General features: G+C 48.6%; 10 protein-coding genes across 11 annotated transcripts; 5 read left to right on the top strand and 5 right to left on the bottom strand.

Moving 5' to 3' along the window:
• Window positions 1–254: 254 nt before the first annotated feature.
• FOXG_08823 (uncharacterized protein) lies at window positions 255–7925 on the top strand (the record flags this gene model as incomplete). The annotated part of the gene is made up of 6 exons (XM_018387851.1): window positions 255–418; window positions 466–6998; window positions 7055–7216; window positions 7283–7577; window positions 7630–7711; window positions 7762–7925. The coding sequence occupies 6 exons, from the start codon at window positions 255–257 to the stop codon at window positions 7846–7848; spliced, it is 7323 nt and encodes a 2440-aa protein (XP_018245788.1). The 3' UTR covers window positions 7849–7925.
• A 108-nt stretch (window positions 7926–8033) lies between these two features.
• FOXG_08822 (uncharacterized protein) lies at window positions 8034–9297 on the bottom strand (the record flags this gene model as incomplete). Its single annotated transcript, XM_018387850.1, has 4 exons — window positions 8814–9297; window positions 8582–8754; window positions 8264–8498; window positions 8034–8212 (listed from the first exon to the last, which is right to left on the bottom strand). Exons 1-4 carry the CDS (start codon window positions 9190–9192, stop codon window positions 8034–8036), a joined length of 966 nt encoding a protein of 321 aa, XP_018245787.1. The 5' UTR covers window positions 9193–9297.
• Window positions 9298–9489: 192 nt separating this feature from the next.
• FOXG_08821 (uncharacterized protein) lies at window positions 9490–11928 on the top strand. The gene is made up of 4 exons (XM_018387849.1): window positions 9490–10152; window positions 10201–10442; window positions 10489–11105; window positions 11158–11928. Exons 2-4 carry the CDS (start codon window positions 10270–10272, stop codon window positions 11730–11732), a joined length of 1365 nt encoding a protein of 454 aa, XP_018245786.1. The 5' UTR covers window positions 9490–10152; window positions 10201–10269; the 3' UTR covers window positions 11733–11928.
• FOXG_19899 (uncharacterized protein) lies at window positions 11846–14190 on the bottom strand. 2 transcript variants are annotated; one of them, XM_018400177.1, is made up of 4 exons: window positions 14039–14190; window positions 13827–13977; window positions 12995–13776; window positions 11846–12943 (listed from the first exon to the last, which is right to left on the bottom strand). In XM_018400177.1, exons 1-4 carry the CDS (start codon window positions 14150–14152, stop codon window positions 11978–11980), a joined length of 2013 nt encoding a protein of 670 aa, XP_018245784.1. In that variant the 5' UTR covers window positions 14153–14190; the 3' UTR covers window positions 11846–11977. The 2 variants fall into 2 exon arrangements, with proteins under 2 accessions (XP_018245784.1, XP_018245785.1); XM_018400178.1 differs by lacking the exon at window positions 14039–14190 and having other exon boundaries at window positions 13827–14004.
• A 459-nt stretch (window positions 14191–14649) lies between these two features.
• FOXG_08820 (uncharacterized protein) lies at window positions 14650–16608 on the bottom strand. The gene is made up of 5 exons (XM_018387848.1): window positions 16278–16608; window positions 16189–16229; window positions 15858–16136; window positions 14846–15808; window positions 14650–14799 (listed from the first exon to the last, which is right to left on the bottom strand). The coding sequence occupies exons 1-5, from the start codon at window positions 16486–16488 to the stop codon at window positions 14773–14775; spliced, it is 1521 nt and encodes a 506-aa protein (XP_018245783.1). The 5' UTR covers window positions 16489–16608; the 3' UTR covers window positions 14650–14772.
• Window positions 16609–16747: 139 nt separating this feature from the next.
• On the top strand, window positions 16748–18170 carry FOXG_08819 (uncharacterized protein). Its single transcript, XM_018387847.1, has 3 exons — window positions 16748–17253; window positions 17310–17450; window positions 17500–18170. The coding sequence occupies exons 1-3, from the start codon at window positions 16898–16900 to the stop codon at window positions 18107–18109; spliced, it is 1107 nt and encodes a 368-aa protein (XP_018245782.1). The 5' UTR covers window positions 16748–16897; the 3' UTR covers window positions 18110–18170.
• A 330-nt stretch (window positions 18171–18500) lies between these two features.
• FOXG_08818 (uncharacterized protein) lies at window positions 18501–20429 on the top strand. Its single transcript, XM_018387846.1, has 2 exons — window positions 18501–20038; window positions 20091–20429. Exons 1-2 carry the CDS (start codon window positions 18585–18587, stop codon window positions 20389–20391), a joined length of 1755 nt encoding a protein of 584 aa, XP_018245781.1. The 5' UTR covers window positions 18501–18584; the 3' UTR covers window positions 20392–20429.
• A 119-nt stretch (window positions 20430–20548) lies between these two features.
• FOXG_08817 (uncharacterized protein) lies at window positions 20549–21930 on the bottom strand. Its single transcript, XM_018387845.1, has 2 exons — window positions 20913–21930; window positions 20549–20853 (listed from the first exon to the last, which is right to left on the bottom strand). Exons 1-2 carry the CDS (start codon window positions 21812–21814, stop codon window positions 20691–20693), a joined length of 1065 nt encoding a protein of 354 aa, XP_018245780.1. The 5' UTR covers window positions 21815–21930; the 3' UTR covers window positions 20549–20690.
• A 130-nt stretch (window positions 21931–22060) lies between these two features.
• Window positions 22061–23154, top strand: FOXG_08816 (uncharacterized protein). The gene is made up of 2 exons (XM_018387844.1): window positions 22061–22783; window positions 22832–23154. Exons 1-2 carry the CDS (start codon window positions 22166–22168, stop codon window positions 23063–23065), a joined length of 852 nt encoding a protein of 283 aa, XP_018245779.1. The 5' UTR covers window positions 22061–22165; the 3' UTR covers window positions 23066–23154.
• A 97-nt stretch (window positions 23155–23251) lies between these two features.
• On the bottom strand, window positions 23252–24732 carry FOXG_08815 (uncharacterized protein). The gene is made up of 5 exons (XM_018387843.1): window positions 24508–24732; window positions 24389–24458; window positions 24203–24339; window positions 23623–24151; window positions 23252–23567 (listed from the first exon to the last, which is right to left on the bottom strand). Exons 1-5 carry the CDS (start codon window positions 24580–24582, stop codon window positions 23305–23307), a joined length of 1074 nt encoding a protein of 357 aa, XP_018245778.1. The 5' UTR covers window positions 24583–24732; the 3' UTR covers window positions 23252–23304.
• Window positions 24733–24906: the final 174 nt, after the last annotated feature.

Genomic DNA, 24906 nt, shown 5'->3' with positions numbered 1-24906 from the left:
CAATCTGCACGCAATCGGAATGCCAAGGCTTCTCAGAACCGATCTTTCCATATTAATACCTATGAACTCTGCTTTCGGGTCGATCATTCTCTTCAGTTTATTATGTGTTCCTTCCGTAGTTAGCAATTAAATATATAGCAGGGCGCTCCTTCTTTGGTCGCTTCGTGACTGACACTCGCACGTGACCTTTCTCCTCCAAATCTATCTAGCAGCAGGTACAACAGCTTCTTTCAATTAAACATCATCTTGAAGCCATGCGTGCGCATGAATTCACGTGTTATGGAGTTCTTTTCGTCTTGTTTGCTATCGCCTCTGCCTGGGATCCAGTTGTGGATTGTCCTGATGGCGAGAAACGTGCTGAGGTCCAACCAATCAAGGTTGTAGACGGCTCAAACACATTTGACACAACATTAGCCAGGTTGGTACTTTATTTACTACGTGTTGACAAAAAACTGACAGCTACAGTACATTTCTGATACCTCATGAGGCCTCATACATCACCACCGCCGTCTTTGGCATGGGACCTCCTTCAACGTACACAATAACACCACAAGGGACACCACCGGTTGGCACCATCATAAAGAGAACTCCTCTAACCACAATTACTTCAATCATCTCTTCATTAACAGCCGTGCGGACTCGAACACTGACCCCTGATCGGCCTGGTGATCCTACTACTGTTATTGTTGAAGAGCCCAAGTACAGAACTCAAACAGAAAGCGTTGAAGTTGATCTCACAAGGACCGTCCAAGTGGGTGATCCCGAGACAATCACCGTTGGCCAGGAGTATTACACCACTATCACAGAGAAAGGGAGTAACGGAGACCCCGTTACCAAGGTCGTTCACGTCGACGACCGAACCACAGTAGTTGTGGGGCAACCAAAGGCGACAACAATCACTCAAACAAGGGACATTGAGTTCCCTGTCACGCGGACACTTCAGCCAAACGATCCAACTGGTGTCAGCACCATCATCGTTGAGGTCCCAGGGTCTACACCTGCATATACAACAGTCACCCGCACCGGTACTGTGACTGCCCCCGTTACGTCGACACAGCCTGCACGTAGCTCAGGGGGCACTGGTACTGTCTTCATAATCCTACCTTCAGACCCTGTCCTCTATGCAACTGTAACTCGTGTTGGAACAGGGACAACGACCGCCACCTCAACGCAGCCACCCAAACATCCAGGAGATGTCGGAGTGGTCTTCGTGGACGTTCCTTCGCCGCTGGGCAGATATAACACTGTCACGCGGTTTTGGACTGGGACAGCTCCAAGGACGTTTACTCAGACTCAGAATGGACCGGGAAAAGATGGAATCATCGTGGTGGAAATTCCTCTCACTGGCGCAGACTACAATACTGTCACTCAAGTGGGTACAGTCACTGCGCCGGTGACCAGAACCATTGCACCAAGCAGTCCTGATGGCACTGGCGTGGTGGTCGTCGAGATTCCTCCTGCACGTTGGGCTACTGTGTCTCGTGTTGGCACTGTAACCGAACCCGTCACTCACACAATATCCCCAACCCAGGCAGGGGACGACTGGACCGTAGTAGTAGAGTTACCGCCTGCAAACACTCGCCTCATTTACACCACTCGATATGGGGAGGTGACGGCGCCAGCAACTACTACCCAGTTTCCAGACGGGTCCTCTAAGACAGGATGGGTCATAGTGAACCTCCCTAACCCTATGACGACTACAATCCGTGGCAGTGACATCGACTCTCCAACGACTATTACACAAGAGCCGGCAAATCCTGGAGAAACAGGAGTTGTGATCATATTGACACCCTACAAGTATATAACCACGACGAGAACGTGGACTGGGTCAGAAGCAACAACAATCACAGAAAAGCCCTCTGATCCGAATGAAGAAGGAACTGTAATTGTACAAGTCCCAGCTGACACAACGACTTACGTTACAGTAACTAGTCACTGGACAGGATCAACCACTCGAACCTCAACTGTCCCTCCTGCGGATCAAGCCGCGGGAACAGTCATTGTGTATATTCCCCCAGATGTTACTCCTTTTGTTACTGTCACCGACTATTGGACAGGATCAACGACAAAAACGACAACTATACCTCCCTCCGGCCCCAGTGCGACGGGTACTGTCCTAATACAATATCCTGAAGATTCCTTGCACTACATTGTCACCAGCGAGTACTGGACAGGTTCTACAACGCGTACCGTGGTCATCCCACCTACTGGGCCGGGAGGCACGGGCACAAAACACGTGTATTTCCCAACTGATGCTATTCGCTATGTTGATGTCAGCAGTGTCTGGACTGGGTCTACGACTCGTATGTGGACCGAGCCTCCGTCTGGTCCTGGAGAAACAGGAGTCATACACCATGATGTGCCAGCTATGCGCTATGTTACTGTCACCAACTATGGATCCGGATCCATAACCCGAACATATACCCAGGAGCACTCCGGCTCGGATATAACCGATACGATTGTAGTCGAGATGCCCTGGATCACCTCCTGGACCACTGTTACCAGCACTGGGACAGACTCAACGACTCGGACGTCTACGCAAATGCCATCTGGCTCAGCAAGGGTTGGTACGGTGTTAATAGATCTACCGCCTATCGTTGATCATTACATCACCACAACTATCACTGGTACCGGCACTTTAACAAGGACTATCACCCAGACCCCAACCCAGGCCGGCCAGACCGGGACCGTCATCGTTGAAAAACCAGGTGCTCCTGCTAAATACATCACTTTGACAAGCACTTGGACTGGTGAGACCACCATGACCACTACCAGGCAACCAGGTGAGCCTGATCAGACCAGAACGGTGGTTGTTTTCGTGCCCCCAAGCATCACACCATACGTTACCACTACGATCACAGGCACTGGGACAGGAACCGGAACCATTACGACAACTCAAACTCCAACTGAGCCTGGCGCTACAGGAACTGTGATCATTGTGCTGCCTTCTTCCGCCACACCATATGTGACAATCACTAGGACCGGCACAGGCACGGCTACATCAACTATCACCCAGACCGCTGCCGGACCAACTCAAACCGGGACCGTCATTATCGAGATGCCTCCTGAAATAGTGCCATATATTACGACAACTTCTTTCGACAGTACAGTGTCTGCACCATATACTACTACGGTGTCACCGACTCGTACAGGTCAAACAGGCTCAGTGATCATCGTTAGGCCTCAACTGTATGTAACGACAACTCGTTATGGAAGCGTATCGGTTCCCTCCACAACTACACAGAGCCCTGAATTCCCCTGGGGAACAGGAACCGTGGTAATTGATCTTCCACAACCGTTCACGACGGTGACTCGTTACGGTAGCTTTTCAGCCTCTTCCATCACAACGCAAAATCCTCGTATCCCTGGCGATCCCGCAACGGTACTCGTGGATTTACCACAGCCCTTCACAACAGTAACCCGCTGGGCAACTATCTCAGCTCCCTCAACTACAACACAAACTCCTGGGAACCCAGGTGATCCAATCAGCGTAATCGTGTTCTTGCCGCAGCCTTATACAACAATAACCCGTTGGGGAAGTGTCTCTATCGCTTCAACGGCTACACAAGGCCCCCAGAGTCCAGGAGAAACTGGCACCATCTTAATCGATTTACCTCAGCCTTGGACCACAACGGTTCGCTACGGCAGCGTTTCGGCTTCTTCGATAACGACTCAGAGTCCCAGAGTCCCAGGAGAGACCGGTACTGTAATTCTTGACTTGCCGCAGCCCTACCTCACTTCGACCCAGTACGGTAGCGTCACAGCAGCTATAACGAGGACACTTACAGTAGCTGTGCCAGGGCAAATCGGGACCATTCTTATTGACCTCCCCCAACCCTACACAACTATTATTCGATATGGGAGTGTATCGGTGTCTACTATAACCACGCAAACTCCGCAGAGTCCCGGACAGACAGGAACCGTCCTGATCGACCTCCCACAGCCTTACTTAACGTCTACTCAATACGGCAGCGTAACAGCACCTACAACTAGGATACTGGGACCTTCCATGCCAGGGCAGACCGGAACCATTCTCGTTGATCTTCCGCAACCGTATACAACTGTAACCCGCTATGGAGGTGTCTCAGTCTCTAGTATGACCACGCAGAGTGCACAGGGTCCAGGGCAGACATGGACCGTCCTGCTTGATCTTCCGCAGCCCTACACGACCTCCACGCAATACGGCAGTGTCACTCAAGCCACGACCAGAACACTTACAGTAGCAGTACCTGGTCAACTGGCCACTGATTTGGTCGAAATGCCTCAACCTTACACAACTGTTACCAGATTTGGCAGCGTGACTGTCCGCCACTACCAGGACATCTCGACGTTGGCTAGCCCAGGGTCAACAGCCACCATCTTAGTTGATCTTCCCGATCCATACACTACCACAACTCGTTACGGGAGCGTTTCGGTGAGCAGTATCATGACACAGACACCAAGTGCTCCCGGCCAGACGGGAACAATTATCGTCGATTTGCCACAACCTTACAAGACTATAACGAGGTATGGGAGCGTTACGGTCAGCAGTGTTACAACTGAGACAATTGCCAATCCTGGGGAGACTATTACGGTCCTTCTTGACCTTCCTCAACCTTACACGACGACAACCAGATGGGGCAGCGTGACGATTAGCAGTGTTACTACACAGTCTCCCTCTGTCAATGGACAAACGGCAACAGTCATCATCAACCTCCCGCAGCCTTATACCACAACAACGAGGTACGGCCGTGTGACACTTAGCTCTATGACCACTCTTGCCCCTGCGAGTATTGGAGAAACTGCAACAGTGATAGTCGACCTCGCCCAGCCATATACAACCGTGACTAGGTATGGAAGTGTCACAGCCAGTAGCATCACTACACAGATGCCAACCGTTGAAGGAGGGTTAGCGTCTGTCTATATTGACCTACCGCAGCCATACACAACGATAACCAGTTGGGGAAGTGTCTCGGTTCCTTCAACAGTAACGCAAACGCCTCAAAGCCCCGGGGATCCGGTCACGGTCCTTATTCAGTCCCCGCAACCCTACACAACCATCACTCGCTATGGTAGTGTTAGCGTGAGCGGAACCACCACAGAGTCGGCCACTAGACCCGGTGAGCCATACGTTGTCGTGATCAATATACCCTACGCGACGGTGACAGTCACAACGCTTTACACAGGCACGTCTATCTTAACAGGACCAACTCCTATCTCGACGATTCCTGCCTCTGGATCAGTTCCGGGCACAGTCATAATCGCGACGGCGCCGCCACAACCCGTCACGATTACTCGACTGTATACTGGCACGGCAATTTTGACTGCACCAACTATTGTCACCACAATCCCGAATTCTGGGACAATTCCAGGCACGGTTGTAGTGGAAACACCACTTGTAACAATCACACGACCATACACAGGCACAGAGGTCCTGTCTGGTCCAACGATTGTGACTACTGTCTCCCCATCAGGCACGGCGCCGGATACGGTGATTGTCGAGACGCCTCCAGTCTATCTAACACGATTCTATACTGGATCAAATATTCTCACAGGTCCAACTACGGTCTCAACGATCTCCCCTTCGGGCGATCTCCCTGGTACTATCATTATCGAGACACCTCCTATTAGAGTCACCCGGTTTTATACTGGCACATCTATCTTGACAGGACCAATCGTGGTTACTACCATCACGCCTACCGGAACTGAAGCCGGTATTATATATGTAGAAACACCTCCAATTACTAGTACTAGGTTTTACACGGGCACAGATATCTTAACTGGGCCTCGTACAGTCACGACCATTACACCTACAGGGACTGAACCGGGCATCGTCATTCTTGAGACCCCACCTATCACCAGTACTAGGTTCTACACTGGAACTGAGGTCTTAACAGCTCCTATCACAGTCACGACCATTACACCTACAGGGACCGAACCGGGCGTCGTCATTCTTGAGACCCCTCCTATTACGAGCACAAGATTCTACACAGGCACAGAGATCCTGTCTGCTCCCATTACAGTAACTACTATTACCCCGACTGGAACAGAAGCTGGCGTCGTTATTATTGAGACTCCGCCTGTCACCATCACGAGGTTCTACACAGGCACAGAGATCCTATCTGCTCTTATCACTGTCACCACAGTAACTCCCACAGGGACAGAGGCAGGCACCGTTGTTATTGAGAAACCGCCTGTAAGAGTCACACGGTTTTATACTGGTACATCAGTGATAACAGGCCCAATAACTATAACAACTATCACTCCAACTGGTACCGAGGACGGAACAATTATCATTGAGATGCCGCCTGTTACGGTAACCCAATTCTACACAGGAACAGAAGTACTAAGTGGTCCTATCACACTTACAACTGTTACGCCTACCGGAACTGAGCCAGGTACTGTTGTCGTGGCTACACCGCCAGTAACTATCACAAGATTCTATACTGGGACGGACGTTCTAACTGGCCCAACCACGATTACAACAGTAACACCAACGGGAACGGAATTAGGTACCGTGATTGTCGAGACCCCTGCTGTGACTATTATTCAACGTTATTCCGGGGCTTCTGTTTTATCTGGCCCTATAACTCTAACAACTATCACACCCACTGGTACGGAGGAAGCAACGGTCATCATTGCCACTCCACCGCCGGTCGCTGTTATGAGCACCCGTCGGTATAGCGGCACATCTAGTTTGACTGGCGCCACTACAGTCACAACCATCACGCCAACAGGCACTGAAGCGCCGACCATTATCGTGGAAACACCTGCACCTCAGCCAGTCACCAGCTATCGCCAATACTCAGGAACATCCAGCATCAATGCAGCCAGAGCTGTAACCACCATTCAGCCCACGGGTACCGACGATGGAGGTATTGTGATCGTGGAGACCCCAGCACCACCGCCAGCTTTCAGTTGTGATGAAGGAGGATACTTGATCCAAGTCCGAACTCTCTATAGGCTGAATCTCGTCACAGGCATCAATTCATTAGTGGCACAGAATGTTGGGCCGGGGGGTGAGTCTTGTCATGCTTACTGTATTAGTCTCGAATACTGACAAAGGTTTTCTTAGCTCCTGCTGGCACAACCAACGGCGGAACCATCAACCCTATTGGCTATAACATCAAGGACAATCTCATCTACGGCATTGTCCAGATTGCAAACAGTAAAAGCCAAGTCATTCGAATAGGCTCCACTGGATCATATACACTGATGAACACCTTTATTGATGGAAGTAGGTACCCCCTCTAACATTTCATGGCCTCACATGGGTCAAAGAACAGTAGCTAATGAGAGACAGCATGGAATACAGGAGATGTAGACGCTGATGGCATTTTCTGGATCTCGACTTACGGAAAGGCTTGGGCAAAGATCGATGTGAACCCAACGTCCGCGACCTACGGCAAGGTTCTTCAGCAAGGGACCGCAACATCCGCAAATAACTGCGCCGACTGGGTATCTGTCCCTGGAGGAGGGCGCTATCTTTATGCTCTTCAGGGAAACACATCGAAGACAGTCCTGGCAAGATGGAGCCTCGACACCTTTACCTGGGAGATCATCAAGGACTTTGGCCATATCGCGGGCGATAACCTCTGGTAAGACTTTTGAATTGCATATAATGACGTCAAACTGACTCAAGGACTTCAGGGGAGCTGCTTATTCTGTTGGTAATAAGCTCATGTATGCTTCAGAGAATACTTCGGGAGTCATATACCGATTCAATGTTGAGGTGAGCCGCAATGCAATCGGGATTTCTGAGTTACTGACAAAAGCATATAGACTGGAGAGAAATCTCTTGTGATTAACGGTCCGAAAACATCCCAGAATGATGGAGCGCGTTGTGTCAACGCCTCGCCTCTCACATAGTTGAGGACATGCATTGAGGATGGGAGGTTGGGCTGCATCTTGTTACAAACCCAGGGAAGGTCCGAGGCGGGCTTTGCCAATCATCTGCACTATCATTTATAATCATATTTCTCACTTTATCTTTATTATTATACTGAGTATAGCCCTTTTTATCTAATTTTGAATTTATTATCTCACGACAACAACTATTCTTTATATACTCGGACTTTGAATGAGTCCAACCATTTGTCCTCAATAATTACCAGCTGTGACGCTTGTACTTTCTTCAGATACTCGTCTTCTGGTGTGTCCTTGTAATCCTCTCTATCAATATCTACGAAACCCTCCTTTGCGATGGAACGAGGCGTGATCATCAATGAACGACCTGTGATGGTCATTAGCACCTCACTAAAGTCATGGAATCTCTTATACTCACCATTGATGCTCCTATCAGTTGCAATTCTCAACATGCAGCTGGAAACATCCTTCTGTTCACCAAACTCCACACCGCGGTCTACCAGCCACTTCTCGTATTCGGCTGTTCGAATAGCGCTCTTGATCCAGCAGGGTGCGACATAGTTTATGCGGATAGACTGCTCGTGGCTTGATCTTCGGACTGTTCTCATGAAGCCTCTCAGCGCATATTTCGTTCCAGTATATTCCCAGTTGCCCTGCCACATATCAGTCAGCTTTAAAGTCTGGTTGTTGTTGATGGGCGCCCTCAAAGTCTGGCAGGGCCTCATCAGGAACTTACTGGAGAGTCGATCCATGCTACCATGCTACCAGTAATAATGAAACACCGGTCTCGTTCTTCGCTCACTGGTTGCTTCCGGAAATAATGAACCGCAAGCTTCCATGTGTAAAATGTCCCGTCTATGTTGACACGAACAATGTTCAGGTCGGGCTTTGTCGGTTCACCGTTGGGGTCTGCGTGGTCAGTTCAGGGCTCCTCCACTAAGCTTCCAGGTGATTCAGTGAGTACACACCATCTAGATTCCACAAGCTATCTCCAGAACTTCGAGAAATGCCAGCATTCGCGATGACAACATCAACCGAGTTACTTGGGCTTTGAGTTTTGGCCTTTTCGAACATGGCCTTTTGTTGATCCCAATCTCTGATGTCGCACTTGATGAAGGCACATTTTTGGCCATCGGCGTTAAGCTCTGCTTCAACTGTTTTGCCGCGCTCTTCATTGACGTCGGCGAATGTTACCCAGGCACCAGCAGCGACGAAGTCTCGTACAAAGGCTTCACCCATGCCATTGGCGCCGCCTGTGATAATCACCGACTTGCCTCGAATATTCTCGAGTTGAGGCGCGATTGTGTGGTCGATTGGGCCATTGTAAGCATAGCGGTTCACAGCCATGGTGTAAGTGAGCTTGGTGGGCTTGGGATTGGTGGCGATGGTGTCTTGTGGAGCAATAAACAAGACGATAATTTAGGAGATCTTTACAAGTTTAGGTAAACCAGATGAACTTGAGCTAAAATTGGCAAAATGCAATTCTTATTCCCTATCTCCCTCTAAGTATGTAGATACTGTCGCGCAGCTTGGCTTGGCCGGCTCGGGTACCTGTGCGATATCGCTGCAACCCCGCATTCAGCATCAGCTGGTCACAAACAGTCGGCAATACCGTTTCGGGATAGCCATTCATTAATAACACTAACCACTTTGCCGAACTTGCTTGGCGAAGGGGGAGATGACTTCGGCAATGACCACGCAAGAGGCACGATATGCTAACGCGATGGCCTGATTGAGGCTTTGCCGGCCTAGTGCTGGTAGAGTTGATGGGGCAAAGACAACACCAGCTATTTTACCTATTGTTAAGCATCATGAGTACTTCAACAACACTTTGAACTGACTTACAAGGTCAATCTCATCCTCACCATCGCTTCAATCTCACAAACATCTTCAGTAGCCTTGAAGATCAACCCCATCAACATCAGTCACAATGCCTGCCTTTGAGTCGCCAGAGACTAAGGCGCAATCCGCCGAGGACTTGTCTTCAATGCCAGCAACTGAGCTCCCAGAACTTGTCACAAAGCTAGGTGACATCAAGAATGGACTCAGTAACGGCCATACAAACGGTCATGCAACAGATCCATTTACACTGAGCCAAGAATATGCCTACACACCACGCAAGATCAAGGTGTTCACTATTGGCGCTGGCTTCTCTGGTCTGTTGATGGCGCACAAGTTCCAACATCGCTTCCCTGAGATGGAGGACATTGTTGATCACACTATCTTGAGGCGCGCAGCGATATTGGCGGCACGTGGTTGGCGAATAATTACCCTGGTGTTCAGTGTGATGTACCAAGTCATATTTACGTACGTCTACCCATGAGGGTTATCACGGCTTGTGCTTACAACCTTTAGGCATTCCCATTTGACCCCAACCCCAACTGGGAAAGATTTTATGCCAGCGGAGGGGATATCTTGTCTTATATGAAGGCGACAGTCAAGAAGTGGAATCTTGACCGTGACTTGCAGCTTAACACCCGAGTTGTCGGCGCTGAGTGGCTAGATGATCTAGGTCAATGGAAGGTCACAGTTGAGCACGAGGGTATTCAACGGGAAGAGTTCTGCCACGTGTTGATCTCGGCGCAAGGAGTTCTTGTGTAAGTCTCAACTGAAACGTCTCTGATGCAAGTACTAACTGGTCAGTCACGAGTCATGGCCCAAGATCCCCGGTCTGAAGGACTTCGAAGGCCACACCACTCACTCAGCCAGTTGGGATCATTCCTACGACTACTCCAATAAGCGCATCGCTGTCATTGGCAACGGTTCATCGGGAATCCAGATTGTTCCGCAAATGGCAAAGCTGCCCGGAACAGAAGTCACAAATTTCGTCCGTGGTCCAGCATGGGTCTACTACAGAGCCCCGCCCTCAAAGCATCTCGGCAGAGAGGACGATGACCCCAACCCTCGCTACTCAGAGCAAGATAAGGCACGCTTCCAGGACCCAGAGCTTCATCTTCAACATCGCAAGGGTATCATCTCTCGCACGAATAAGTCTTTCTACATCTTCCGAAAGGGCGAGAATAATGAGCGGGGTATGAAGATGGCTGCTGAGCAAATGGCTGAGAAGCTTGGTCATGATCCTGTGCTGTGTTCCAAGCTTATTCCTAAGTGGGAGTTGGGTTGTCGTCGTATCACACCTGGCCCTGGATATCTCGAGTCATTCTTGCGACCGAACTGTCATTTGACGGATAGTGCGATTACGCAGGTTACGAAGAAGGGCCTCAAGACTGCTGATGGTAAGGAGCATGAGGTCGACGTCAGTAAGTAACAGCGCTTCTCTCCAAGAGTCAGAGGATACTAACAATCCGCCAGTTGTATATGCCACTGGCTTCGACGTCTCTTTCCGTCCCCGCTATCCCATCGTCGGTCTGAACAACATTGATCTCCGTGAGCAATGGAAAGAAGACCCCGAGGCTTACATCTCCGTCGCCGTCCCCTCCATGCCAAACTACTTCATGATGATGGGGCCCAACTGTCTCGGCGGCCACGGCTCCCTCGTCGAGTCCCTCAACTGGACAGGCGACTACTTCGTCAAGTGGATCAAGAAGATGTCAACTGAAGACATCAAGTACGTCGTCCCCAAGAAGGAAAAAGTCGACGCCTTCATCAAGTATTGCGATCAAGTCCACAAGACTCTAGTCTGGAGTGGTGGCTGTACAAGTTGGTATAAGCGAGGCAAAGTTGATGGACGTGTTACGGCGCTGTTTGGTGGAAGTGCTCATCTGTTTAATCGCATGCTTGGGGATATTCGTGCGGAGGACTTTGAGATCGAGTATAACACGGTGAATCCGTTTAGATTCATGGGCAATGGGTTCACAGAGTTTGAGATGGATCCGGAGAGCGATTTGTCGTGGTATGTTGAGAAGGCGGAGACGCTTCGGTGTTGAGGCTTGATTGGGGAGTAGGATACCATTTACAGCAGTTCGGGTTAAGATAGCATTAGATCTTAAATTATGAGTTTTCATTTAGATCCCCGTATCAAGATTGCGATTTAGTTTGCATACATTCTGTTATTGGGATTGTGGGTGAACAAAGAGTTGTGATAACAGACCCAGCAAACAAAGCATAAGGACAAGGTACAGACCAATTTGCCATGCGATAATATTCGCTTGTACTAAACATCTTTCCATTACTATAGGATATCAAGATTAATGTTTGAAAAGTCAAAATTGTAATCAACAAATGGCTCCAGTAAGTCATGGTAGCGATTAAGCAGGTCCTCGTGAAACACGGCATTCTCAGGTGATGGCAGTGCTGTAGCTGTCGTTCCAAACTCATCATCAGCAAGCAAACAGTCCGCGATCCGACTTGTAGATCTAGTCACAAACGGAAACAGAAGCTTCCAGTCAAAGTCGTTCGATGGCGCGTCGCTAGACCCGTTGGGCGCCGTTGATCTGCCTTTACCAGCATGCATCATGGACCTAGGCAGCGCGCGCAGTCGTTCAAAGCCTTGTCTAATGACATTGGCAGAAGCCCACATTTGCTGAAGTTGGCCGACTGCTTGGTCCAGAATGTCCAATCCCTCTTCCGCTTCTTGGGAGAATTGCTTGATCCGACTTGCTTGTAATAACGCGATGAAGGCCGTGCCGCAGTACCAGCAGGTGATCGCCATGAGAAACCTTGCATTTCCGCGCGACAAGATGTCTCTCAATATTCTTGCGATGCATGAAGCAGCTAATATCGCGGGTGGCAGAGCTTGCGGCAGGTCTGGTGTTGTCCTCTGTAAATGCATCACAATGATCGTGGTCAAGTATGGGAGATGTAATTGATGAACATCTCTGTCGAAGCCTTCAGTTCTACTAGAGCCGATTGGTAGTTGTAGATCTGCGGGTAGCGATTGAACCCACGCGACGAGCTCTTGCCTAAGCTCCGTCGGGAATGTCGCCGTTTCTGAGGGGGAGTCTACGGACTTCGATAGTGCTTTGGAAACTTTGCCCATTATACCAGAAAGGCGAACCCAGTACTTGAATATCCGGCCTTTCTTCTGTGATGTTGGATCGCTTGGGAAATCTGAGGGTTGGACTTCTTGTATCGTCATATCTTCGGGGCAAATGATGCAGGGTTTGCTTTGGCATAGCGACGTCAATCGCTCTCGTGCCTGAAGACTAGTTAGCAATCATCGGCCAACATCAAACGCGTTAGAACTTACAAACACAGTCCACCATAATCGCCGACGCAAACTCAGGTGAAGTGCACTCGAAGCCACGCTACCTTGTTTCGGCTCACGGTGGATGTTCATCTGCTGTGCATGTCTTATTATGACGGAGGTCCACCACCAGCTGGCATGCCGATGTGCCGTCGACGGTGAACGAGGAGCCCACCAGTAGAACAGAGAGACAGCCTTCAGAGACGTGAGTATATCTGGCTCCTCATCCATATAAAACATCATCCTCGCTTTATCGTAGTAGGCGGCTGGGCCTTGGTGGGGTATCAGAGGCGGCTGTATGTGACTCGCAGCGAGTGCAAGGGCATTCGCAAGCATGGGCGATCGAGCCAGCTCAGAGTCGAGCGTGTCGTGGTCAAGGACAGGGCACCATGGATAACAATACTCAAAGTATGTTTCTGAGAAGCTTTGTTGCAGCTCCTGTTGCCTGGGGTCCGATGCCGGATTGCGAAGCTCAAGGTTCGCAACAAGTTCCTGCTGTTCAGCTTCGAGCTGGTTCTCAGGCCCGTAGATCTGAAGGAAGCCTGTGTCAACGTCTCCTGCATGACTGCGGCCAGCGCCTTCTGTTGGCGACGTGCTTGACTTGGTCGGATGATTGACTGCAGCATCAGGAGCGCGCTCAGCTGTTGGTATGTTGAACGCGACGTGAATTGGTGTCGCATGCACAGGCGCTGGCGTGTCACCCATGCCTGGGTCAATTACATTCTCATCAAAGTCGATTTCTGTTGCATCGGGTGGCTCTGGATTGTTCCCGCCCACATCTTCACCTTGAATCTCGGTGTTACTACAGCTCAAGTGACGCCCGAGAGCTACCTACCTGCGGCGACAAAAGTATCGCATTCAGTGCCACACTCAGCTTGCGTAGACGCTCTCCGACGCTGCTTGCCCCTTCGTGACGGCCGAAGATGACAATCTTGATCTTGGTTATCACAGTTAGAGCATTTCGCCTGCCCTTGCGACGTCCGGCTCTTGCGAACAGTCAGCTCAAAGCCCGGCACATCAACGCCCGAAGCGAGCGGGGAGACTGACCTGCAAATCGCACTTGATCTTCTTTGAATGACAAAAGAAACAAACAGCTTCAGCGCGCTTTCGTTTCGGCTGTCGTGCACTGAAGTGGAGCCAATTGCCGACGAGTTCTGTCATTGCCGGATGAGAGCGTGGTTGTCGTGTTTCGGTTTGAGGCAGGAAGAGGTTGGATGCCGATGCAGGCCCAGGGCGAGAATAACTCTGGACCCCAGACTAACCCCAGACTAACCCCAGATTTAGAAGCCGAGGTCGTGGTTCAGGTTGCAATGGACGGGGGAGGTGCGTTGGTTTTAGCGGGAGTTAGCGCCTGTAGCCTCTTCGCTCTGCTGAGTTTAAGCTCGGCGTATTTTTCGCCCGCGGGGTTTGACGCGTTCCTTCCATAAGTCCTGGGGGAAGAACACAGGCATTTCCTTCAGTTTTATTATGAGTTTATTTTATTTAGATGTAAGCTTTAGTTTTGATTATAAATCGTACGGTTATTTAGGGAATTATAACACTAAGTCTAGGTCATTAACCAGATTTCAACGCTGCTTCAGGGTAAGCTTCCGCGACGACATTCATACCATTTTGTCACAAGAGATAGCAGCAGCATGCTGTGTACTATGTCACGAAAACATCGGCATATTGTTCAATATGTATCTCATTCGAACATTGAATTAAAACTCATAGAATACCTTACTAAACCAAGACTAGATTCATTCCGAGCCAAACTCGACAAAACTTACGAACCGTGACATTTAGAGGATGTAGCGGAATTGCATGTTCTGACTTGTTAGTGCGTAAACCCCTGAGTGACAACGGACGACTTACCTTCTTATCAGTGAGGTCATCCTCATAGGCATGATCAAAACCTTCGGTGGTACCAGACTTGTCGCGCTTGCTGTTCGACCACATGCATAGAACGCGGTAAACAAGAGCAAGGAGGCCGGCTATAATGGAAGTAACGACGACAACAATAAAACCGGGCTCAAAGCGAGGTGCGTCTCCTTTCTTGAAGCAGAGAGGACCAACGAAGTTACCGAGACAGTAGCCGATATAGAGACCAGACGAGGCGACGGACCGCTTGGTGTATCCCGCAGTATTGGCAATTTGCAGACCCATGAGAACAGCGTAGCCACCGCCCACGGATGGGAGGATGTAAACGGCAAAGAGAAGAGCCCCAGTAGCCGAGAGTGGAAGAAGCCAAAGCAACAAAGCAGCGAGGACAGTGCCCATCTGAGCAATAAAGACCAAATAGGACCTGTTGTTCCTGTATTTATAGGCCAGGTAAGGGAACAGAAGCTGAAGTGTTCCAGCATATGCGCCACAAGGCATCATAAGCAACAGCGAGTTGAGGGTGCTGAAGCCGAAACCATGGATGATGATAGGGACGAAAGTCGAGATAGGGGCATTGGCAATCATAGACAAGAAAGCGATGGAAAACACAATCCAGAACTTGGGGTCAAGCAGGAGTTCCCAGATCTGAGCGACTTTGAGATGAGTGTTGCGGACACCAGAGTTATTGGTCTTAAGTCTCGCAACCAGGATATATCTTTCTCTCTCGTTGAAGCCCTTGGCGCGGACAGGATCGGGAGGGAGGACGAAGACGAGAATGATACCCCAGACGATGGTCAGGGCGCCGGAGAAGTAGTACATGTATCGCCAAGAGGATACTCCTCCGTTGATTTGGCCGAATCCGTAGTTGATGATAGGGGAGATGATCGAGACGTAACCAGTGCAAGAGTACCAGATACCCATGCGCATTGCCTGCTCGTTCTTCTTATAGAAACTTCCCTGAAAAGACTAAGCAAGGACTCAACCGGTATGAGGCAGGCAGACTTACGACAATCATCATAAACATAGGACTGATACCACTCTCCAACAAGCCAAGGAAGAACCGTTGTGTATAGAGTGTCTTGTAATCCTTGCATACCACAGTCAGGATGAGGCAGATACCCCAAATTGTGACAATGCCGGAAGCAACTCGTTCGATAGGATATCGCTGAGCGAGCATCATTGCTGGATAAGCTCCAATGATGAAACCGAGATAGAAAATGGCAGCCGACATGGCATATCGATCTCCGGTGAGAAGACCGAGATCTTCTCTGAGTCCGAACAAAGCCTTAGAGAACACATGTTAGCAACGACATGAAGCTTGGAGATACAGGACATACTGCTTGGGAAAGCATGGCCTTGTCGTAGTACTGAAGTCCATCTGTATAGCATTAGCTTCTATCTCCTGCTCGGCGATCATGCAGCTTACATGTTGCACAGAGAACAGGCATAAGCTTCCAATCAATCTTGCGGCGCAACTTCTTCTCCTCCGCCTCAGTCCAGGCCTCATCACCCCCGTAGGCCTCAAGGACTTTCATGGCCTCATCCTGATGGACGGTGTCAACTTCAACGCCTTGCTTAGGAGTCATGTCTGCCTCCTCTCGATGATTGATAGCTGCGCCCTTTTCAGAATCAGACATTGTTGATTGAATGATGAATGATGGTGATGATGATGATGGAGCATTTCGAGTGGATCAGAGCACGATACTTATCTTGATTGAATCTTGCTTTGACGCTGGATGGTACGGGGTAAAATTCTGGGGTAGAGTCCGGGGTGGGTTGTTTGTGTTAGACGGGCTTGGCAAGCTTTTCTGCTTTTGGTTTGCCGATCACTATGCCGATGGCCTGGGCCCGACGCTATTGTTGCGGGGTGACAGCCTATTGACGCGTGAGCTTGTACAGTTCAAAATCTTCTAATCATCTGTGTCATTCTGATCTTAACTCAGGTTGGGGTTATCAGTCTAAGAACATTTAAGTTAAACTATTGGTAAAAGCAGCAAGTTTGTCTCGGCCTAGGCACCTTCCCAAGTCACATCCAACAAAGACAACATGGCTCCAGAGAAAGCACCGCACCTTGAGATTCCTCCCGGGGAGGCAATCAAAGCCGTCAAGCTCATTAATCCCGTCAACTTTGGTCCTGCAATTCTTGAGAGATTCATGGCACCAGCTGTACCTGGCCTTGAAACATTCAAGAGTTCTCCTTCATTATCGTTCCTCATTGAGCACCAGTCTGGGAGGAAACTTGTCTTTGACTTGGGAATTCGAAAAGATTACGACAATTACTCACCGTCTATTGTCAAGTACTTGCCGACTACTAAGTACACTATCGAAGTAGCGGGGAATGTGGCAGACATCTTGCAGGATAATGGTGTCCCCTTGACTGAGATTGAAGCCGTGATATGGAGGTTAGTCCAGTCGACCGAAAGAATCTGTTGATGGCTGAAGTTACTAAACTTTCTAGTCATTGGCATTGGGATCATATCGGTGATCCTTCCAGTTTTCCACATCTCACAGATCTTGTAGTTGGTCCGGGTTTTAAAGAAGCAATGCTACCAGGAGCCCCTGCGAACCCAGAGTCCCCCATACAAGAAAGCGACTACGCGTATGTATAGTTCTAAAACATGTGGATTATGAAAGCTTATCATTGGTAGGAATCGTAATCTGCGTGAGATTAGTTTCGAGGGTCCAGACTCTCTCAAGATTGGTCAGTTCCCCGCCTTTGACTATTTTGGAGATGGTTCATTCTATCTCCTCGACAGTCCCGGGCATGCTGTCGGTCACCTCTGTGGGCTAGCAAGGACTACAACCTCCCCAGACACTTTCATTCTCATGGGAGGAGATATCTGTCACTACGCAGGCATCTTCCGACCTTCCAAGTTTCTTCCAGTGCCAGATACCATCAGCCCTCATCCTTGTCATCCACACGAGGATGGTGTTCTCTGCCCTGGAGAAGCTTTTGATCGACTGCAAAAGTCACGAGGAAGGGCACCAACTGATGCTCTCTTTGACTTGACGTTTGGCTTGGATCTAGAACTTGCCGCTAAGACTACGAAGCAGCTACAGGAACTAGACTGTAATGAGAATATCTTTGTGGTTGTTGCTCATGATTCCACGGTACGCGATGGCGTTCCTCATTTTCCGAAGAGTCTGAATGATTGGAAGGAAAGAGGATTTGGAAAAGGCTTGAAGTGGGCTTTCTTACGCGATCTGGAAAAGTTCTGGGAATCTGAGGGGTTGCTGGAGCCAAAAGGAGTTGTATGAGAAGGCTAGATCGTAACAGCTCAACTTGGTGAATAGATGAATTCAATTATATTTTGAGCTATCTTCATATGAGAAGTTACCGTTAGCTAGCTATTCACCTAAACTCAGGCAACTTGTAACAGGATTGCCGGCCTGAAATCTACTAATTCTGACAGGTGTCACAAGCCCCCTTTGGTCTATGACTCTAACGGCTTGGCAAGCCATCAATTCAACAACTTCGGTTTCTTATCAACCCCGTGTCCGAGTATCGGACGCCCTTTGGCTAGCTTTATAAGATGCCAAATGACTCGGCAATATCTGGTTATCCTATTTGGGAAAGGCGGGGATAGCCTCAAGTTTAACTCTCGGTTACACGATACCCCAGCCGTCAACCCCCGGATGTGCGGGGTCGACAAGGACTCCCTGGAATGTGTACAGAGGAGAATAAACCCGCGGGCATAAATCGACACGCCGGACGTAACCCTCATGATACCAAATGTGCTGCAACCTTCAGATCTTTAAAACTTTGTCATACCTCAGTACAGCGCCACTTCTCTATCTGGCAACCACCCTATCATCATCGTTCCACAACTTCACAATGCCTTCAGCACAACCAATTCGCGGTGATGCGTTTGGATCACCAGACAGCAACTTGGACTATGATGTTCTTATCATTGGTGCTGGACTCAGTGGTATTCTTAGCCTGTACCGCATGCGGGAACTTGGCTTGAAGACACGAGTTATCGAAGCAGGTTCCGGGGAGGGCGGAACTTGGTTCTGGAACAGGTATCCTGGTGCTCGTTTTGACTCAGAGAGCTACTCATACATCTTTTCATTTTCACAAGAAGTTCTCGATGAGTGGAACTGGACAGAACACTTTGCCCCTCAACCAGAAACCCTTCAGTACATCCAATATCTCACAGACAAATTCGACCTGAAGCGTGATATGCAGTTCAACACACGCGTCAAATCAGCGAAGTTCCAAGAAGATACATCATCCTGGCTTCTTGAGGATGAAGATGGCTCGCAGTACACTACCAGATACCTCATCACCGCTATGGGCATTCTCAACCAACCGACTTTACCAAACATTCCCGGTGTACAAAGTTTCAAGGGGCAAGCCTGGCATACAGCCAGATGGCCAAGTGATGCTTCCGCTTTGAATGGCAAGCGAGTGGGCATTATTGGTACCGGTGCAACGGCGATTCAGACTATTCAAGCCATATCGGATAAGGTCGGCCACTTGACAGTGTTCCAAAGGACACCAAACTGGACAGCTCCACTTCGAAACAAGAAAATCAGCCCAGAGGAAATGGACGAGATCCGCACAAGATACCCAGAAATCTTCCGCAAATGTGCCGAATCATACGCATGCTTCATTCATGTCGGTGACAGCAGGAGCGTCTTCTCTATGACAGAAGAGGAGCGTCAAGAGCAATGGGAGAAGCTCTATGCCGAACCTGGATTCGCCAAAGTTCTCAGTGTTTCTTCAGATGTCTTCACAGACCACAAGGCGAACGAGCTTTACAGCAAGTTCCACGCCGATAAGATCCGAGCAAGAATCAATGATCCAGAAGTGGCTGAGAAGTTGATTCCCAAGAATCATGGCTTCGGCACAAGGAGAGTTCCTCTTGAGAGCGGTTACTTCGAGGTTTTCAACCAGTCAAACGTCAAGTTGGTTGATATTAGAGAAGACCCAATTTCTCAGATCACAGAGACTGGAGTTCAGACAGGAGATGCATTTTATGAGCTTGATGTTCTGATCTATGCCACTGGATTTGATGCCGTGACTGGATCTTTCAACGCAGTTGATATTCAAGGACGAAACGGAACCAATCTGAAGGATGTCTGGGCTGAGGGTATCAGGACGTTCCTCGGACTTCCTGTCCAGGACTTTCCTAACATGTTTATGATTATGGGTCCCCATCAGATGTTTGGAAACATTCCTAGGTATGGCCATCAACTTCTTTTACTACTATCAGTACTAACCAGCTGCCTTCAGGTCCATTGAGTATGCAGCAAACTGGGTCGCAGAGTTTATACGATATGCTCGTGACAATAAGATCATCAGTGCTGAAGCAACTGACAAGGGTATGGAGGAGTGGACGCAACATGTGCATGAATGCGGAAAGGGCTTACTGGCTAATGAAGTTGACTCATGGATGACTGGTGTCAACAAGAACTTGGCTCATAAGCAGAAGAGATCCATGACGAGATATAATGGCCCCGCACCAGGGTATCGAAAGAGATGTGATGAGGTCAAGGGGAGGGATTATTCGGACTTTGTATTGAGATACGCTTGAAGGATATAGTCTATTAGAATTTAAATGTTATTATGATATGATACTTTGTGATGAAACTGAGGCCTGAGAGGTGCTACAGGGAGTCTGGTTGGTTAAAACTGCTTCGTCTTGAAGTTGATGATAAGCAGATATCATGTGGAATCATTAATAAGCTTAGGACAAATATGATAGTTTATGATAGGACATCATATGATGAGCTTAGAAGGCATTGGAATATCCTCTATTATTTATCTTATCCATCTAGTTCAGATTTGCAAGTCCTCTAGGACCTCAAGGTTATGGTAGATGAGATGTGTTATCTAAGTGGTTTTGATTTCAAACTTCCTAGCCTCAGGTTTCGAGAGTGCCCAAATAATTCCCTCCTCCATGACTCTATCCCACCGTTTAGACTCAGTCAACTGATCCCCATACCTACGAAAGCCATGAGGCAATCCTTTGAAGACATGAATATCCGTGGGGACTCTGTTGCCATTTCATGTCAGCTATTTCAGTGAGACCAAAACCAGTGACTGCTGACTTACCCTGCCTCGGCAAGCCTTTTGCCATACAAGAGGCCTTCATCACGCAGAGGATCGGCACCGGCAATGCCAAAGACAGTGGGAGGGAGACCTTTCACTTGAGAAGCCGATGCGTTTCCAGTGTTTGCTCGGAAATCATCAGCATCTGGAAAAGGAACTGGAAACTTCAGCATTCCAGTAAAGAAGTCGATGACCTTCTTGGGAAGAATCGGTGCATCTTCATTCTGGACATATGAAGACACCAATGGACTTTTAAGTTGGTCGAGTTGCGACTGATAGTGGTTGAGGTGGACCAAAGCTGGGATCATCAAGATCTGTCCAGCAATCTTGGGATACTGGCGGATATCTGGCGCAGAGATGTTCTGTCTCAGAGTCAGGGCCGCTGCTAACTGAGCACCAGCGCTGATACCGCCAATGACAACCTGATCAGATTTGCCTTGAAGCTCATCGATGTGATCGTGTATCCAATAGAAGGCATCTTCGACGTCATTCCAAGCTGTTGGAAAAGTATGATCCGGCGTGTGACGATAGTTCACATTGATAACGGTTACTTTCGCTCCAATTGCAATCCGCGAGGAGATGGCATCTTCGGATGAGAGTGTCCCGAATAAATATCCTCCACCATGAAGGTGGATGTAGATCGGTAGGAGAGCATCTTCCGCAGCATCGACAGGCTTATAGCTTCGCGCTTCTATGAAAGAATTGTCTCTCGTTGGAATCTTGTAGTCTTTCATGCGGACCAAGTGACCCAGCTCCTTCATACCGTTCGCAGATATCTCCTCACGACCCTTGTTGACTACGGCCTGCCTCTCATAGATATCCGCGAAAGTTGGAGGAGGCGGTAGACTTGCCTCTACTGCAAGCCATTCTGCAGATTTGGGGCCATATTCCGAAAAGTCGCACATGGTGAAAGATTCGATGGTGTTTCAAAAGATATTTCTTGTTATTGTTTAGTCTCAATAAGTCAATCTCATCAAAATGCATACTTGAGGGGTATCAATGCTTCAGGTACGTAATTGGCTGTAGCCATGTGATTCCGTCCCCGTTCCTGCCGTCGTACCTCGGCGCGACCCCACAAAATGAGGTTGAATTAGAGTATTAAGCTCTGGCAATTCCCGATTAGGAAAGCCGTCCAACAGTTTCCGGAGGAAGGAGCACTCCATGTCGACCTCATGATTAAATATTGCGAAATGAGATGATTCATTGTATCGTTTCACAATACGAGGTTCACCACTGATCCAAAAACAAACAGCGCAATGGCCGAGATACCCACTCAACCTCCGTCTCGTTCACTGAAAGACAAAGTCGCCATTGTCACGGGCGCCGGCTGCTTTGGAGATGGTATTGGCAATGGCAGGGCGATATCAATCATGTTGGCCAATGAGGGCTGCAATGTCATATGCCTTGATATGGATTTAGAATGGGCAACAAAGACGGCCGATATGGCCAACCAAAGCTCAGCTTCCAAAAAGGCGATACCGGCACAAGGAAATGTCACAGATGCAGACGATTGTGAGAAGGCTGTTGCCCTGGCATTGGAAGAATTCGGTCGCTTGGATATTCTTGTCAATAATGTCGGCATAGCAGGCGCTTCGGGGACAGCCATTGACGTGGATATGGCCAAGTGGACGATGGGTCTCGAGGTCAATGTTTCAAGCATGGTTTTGATGGCAAAGTATGCTATACCAGCAATGACCAAGAACGATGGTGAGATCAAAGGATCTATCGTCAATATGGGGAGTGTAGCCGGCTTGAAGGGCGGTACACCTCATTTGCTCTATCCAACCGCCAAAGGAGCAGTGGTCAATATGACCAGAGCGATGGCCGCTCACCACGCCAAAGACGGTATCAGAGTGAACTGTGTCTGTCCTGGAGTAAGTGATGAAGCCTGAGAACAAGAAGAAATAGCTAATAGTATTTAGATGCTTTATACCCCAATGATGTATGCTAAGGGCATGTCAGAAGAGGCCAGGGAAGCGAGGAAGGCGAGGAGTCTACTTGGGACTGAAGGTACAGCATGGGATGCTGCTTGTGCTGTCGTGTTTCTGGCGAGTAACCATGCAAGATGGATCACGGGAGCTATTCTACCAGTTGATGCTGGAACAACTGCTGCCGTTGGAACTAGCTTGCCTGCTGGCGCAAGCGTTAATGGTTGAGATAGAATACCACATACCTACATATAGAATCAACTCTAAATCAATGACGAGACTTTAGTCTTCTATTAGAAAACTATTGCCTAAATAGGCCCCTCAACCGTCCAAACATGACTTGACTTTGAGTGCTGCTAAGTTTTGAGTTTAGTAGTGTATGGCAACGAACCGGAACAAACTACCAAAGAAATTAAATGGGAAATCTTGTTGTTCATCGTAAAAGTCAATGGAATTTATGAATGGGGCTAATCATGTAGTAATGCCACTCTCGCCTTGATCTTTCCTTCACCCAATGCCCCAAGAACTTCCTCAAAGTCCGGAAGCTTTCTGGTTTCAACTCGGGGACTAATATGGCCAGAAGCGATAAGTTCAAGAACCTTCTCCAAATCTCTGACTTGACCACCATAAGAGAAGATGAAGGAAAGCCTCTTTCTGGTGCCAATCTTCATGTGAATGGTGTTTTCTGTGTCAAGACTGCCAATGCAAAGAAGTTTGCCACCACGACGTACTAAAGCACAGATTAGTTTGGGCTCGACGAATTTCAAACAAAGGTATTTGCTTACCGATATGTTGAGCATCTTCAAATGTCTGATGGGTACCAACAAAGTCAAGAACGGTGTCGATCTTTCCTTCCAAGCCATTCTCTTTGATAAAGTCCTGGGGAGGTTTTCCTACTGGGACAATATCTTTCTCATGTATGCCCAGAGCTTTGGCTTCATCAAGCAGTTCTTGTCGAATATCGGAAACTATCACTCTTGCCCCAATATAACGAACAATTTGAAGAGCATTGAAACCTAGCCCACCAAGACCGAATAGAAATACTGTCTCATGCTTTTTGACATCTCCTCTCCTAGTGATGGCGTGAAATGCTGTGTTCACAGCGTCAGTGGCTACAGCAGCTTCTGCTGGGCTGACACCATCAGGGACTTTGACTGCAGCTCTGATATCAACTGCGGTATATGGTGCGTAAAAGCCATCTTGGCCAATGCCCGAGTGATGGCCTCTTTCACACAGCTGAGCCAGATCACGAGAACATTCGGGGCAATCGTCTTGTCCACAGCCTGGGACCGCATGAAGAGCCACAATATCTCCCTGAAAGGTATAAGTACTAATTAATGCTAGTAGTTAAAGAGAATTTCTTACCACTTTCAGTCCGTTATCTCGAACATTACTGCCTATTTCAATAATCTGTCCGCAGCCTTCGTGGCCCAGGATATACTTTTCCTGGAACCAAGATGCTTGCTTCTCTATCGTGAGGAGCGAATGGTCGCTTCTACAAACTAAAGTATTGGTCAGATGTTAGTCAACTACCAGGAGGGCTCTTCATACCGCCAGATGCCAGCATCTTACAAAGAATGCCATTTGGCGATACTTTGGGAACGGACACTTCTTCGAAAACCTCGAATATGTTAATGTATTAATTTATGAAAATCGGCAGTTTGCATTACCGGCTTTGGACTTCCTTTGTGTTTCCTCCATGCAAACATGGTTGCTGGCACTCTTTCGGAATTTGTAACAGTCATGGTGAAATTTGGTCGATGATTTGAATGTGGTGATCAATGTTGACTTTTCTCACTGGAGTATAGGTAGCAGTAGTCCAGCCTAAATCACGATCTATTATTCGGCTTTCGGAGAGCTGTAGTCAGCTCGGTTTCCTTTCATAGACACGGACGGGTTTCGGTAGGATTTTCTACCGAGGTTCTGCGAGGCAATAAGGACCTATGGTTGGCTTAGAAATCCACTCCTAGTAATCTGGAGAATGCGGGGGATTGGCCGCTATCTGAGATGGCAATGCTCTCGGTTTTCCTATAAGAGTGTAGCTCCGCCAAGAACTCCACCACAATTGT

The sequence above is a fragment of the Fusarium oxysporum genome, chromosome 2 (genome assembly GCF_000149955.1).
Source record: "Fusarium oxysporum f. sp. lycopersici 4287 chromosome 2, whole genome shotgun sequence".
Taxonomy (NCBI): domain Eukaryota; kingdom Fungi; phylum Ascomycota; class Sordariomycetes; order Hypocreales; family Nectriaceae; genus Fusarium; species Fusarium oxysporum.
Note: the sequence above shows the minus strand (reverse complement) of the source record. Positions and strands in the feature narration are given on the sequence as shown.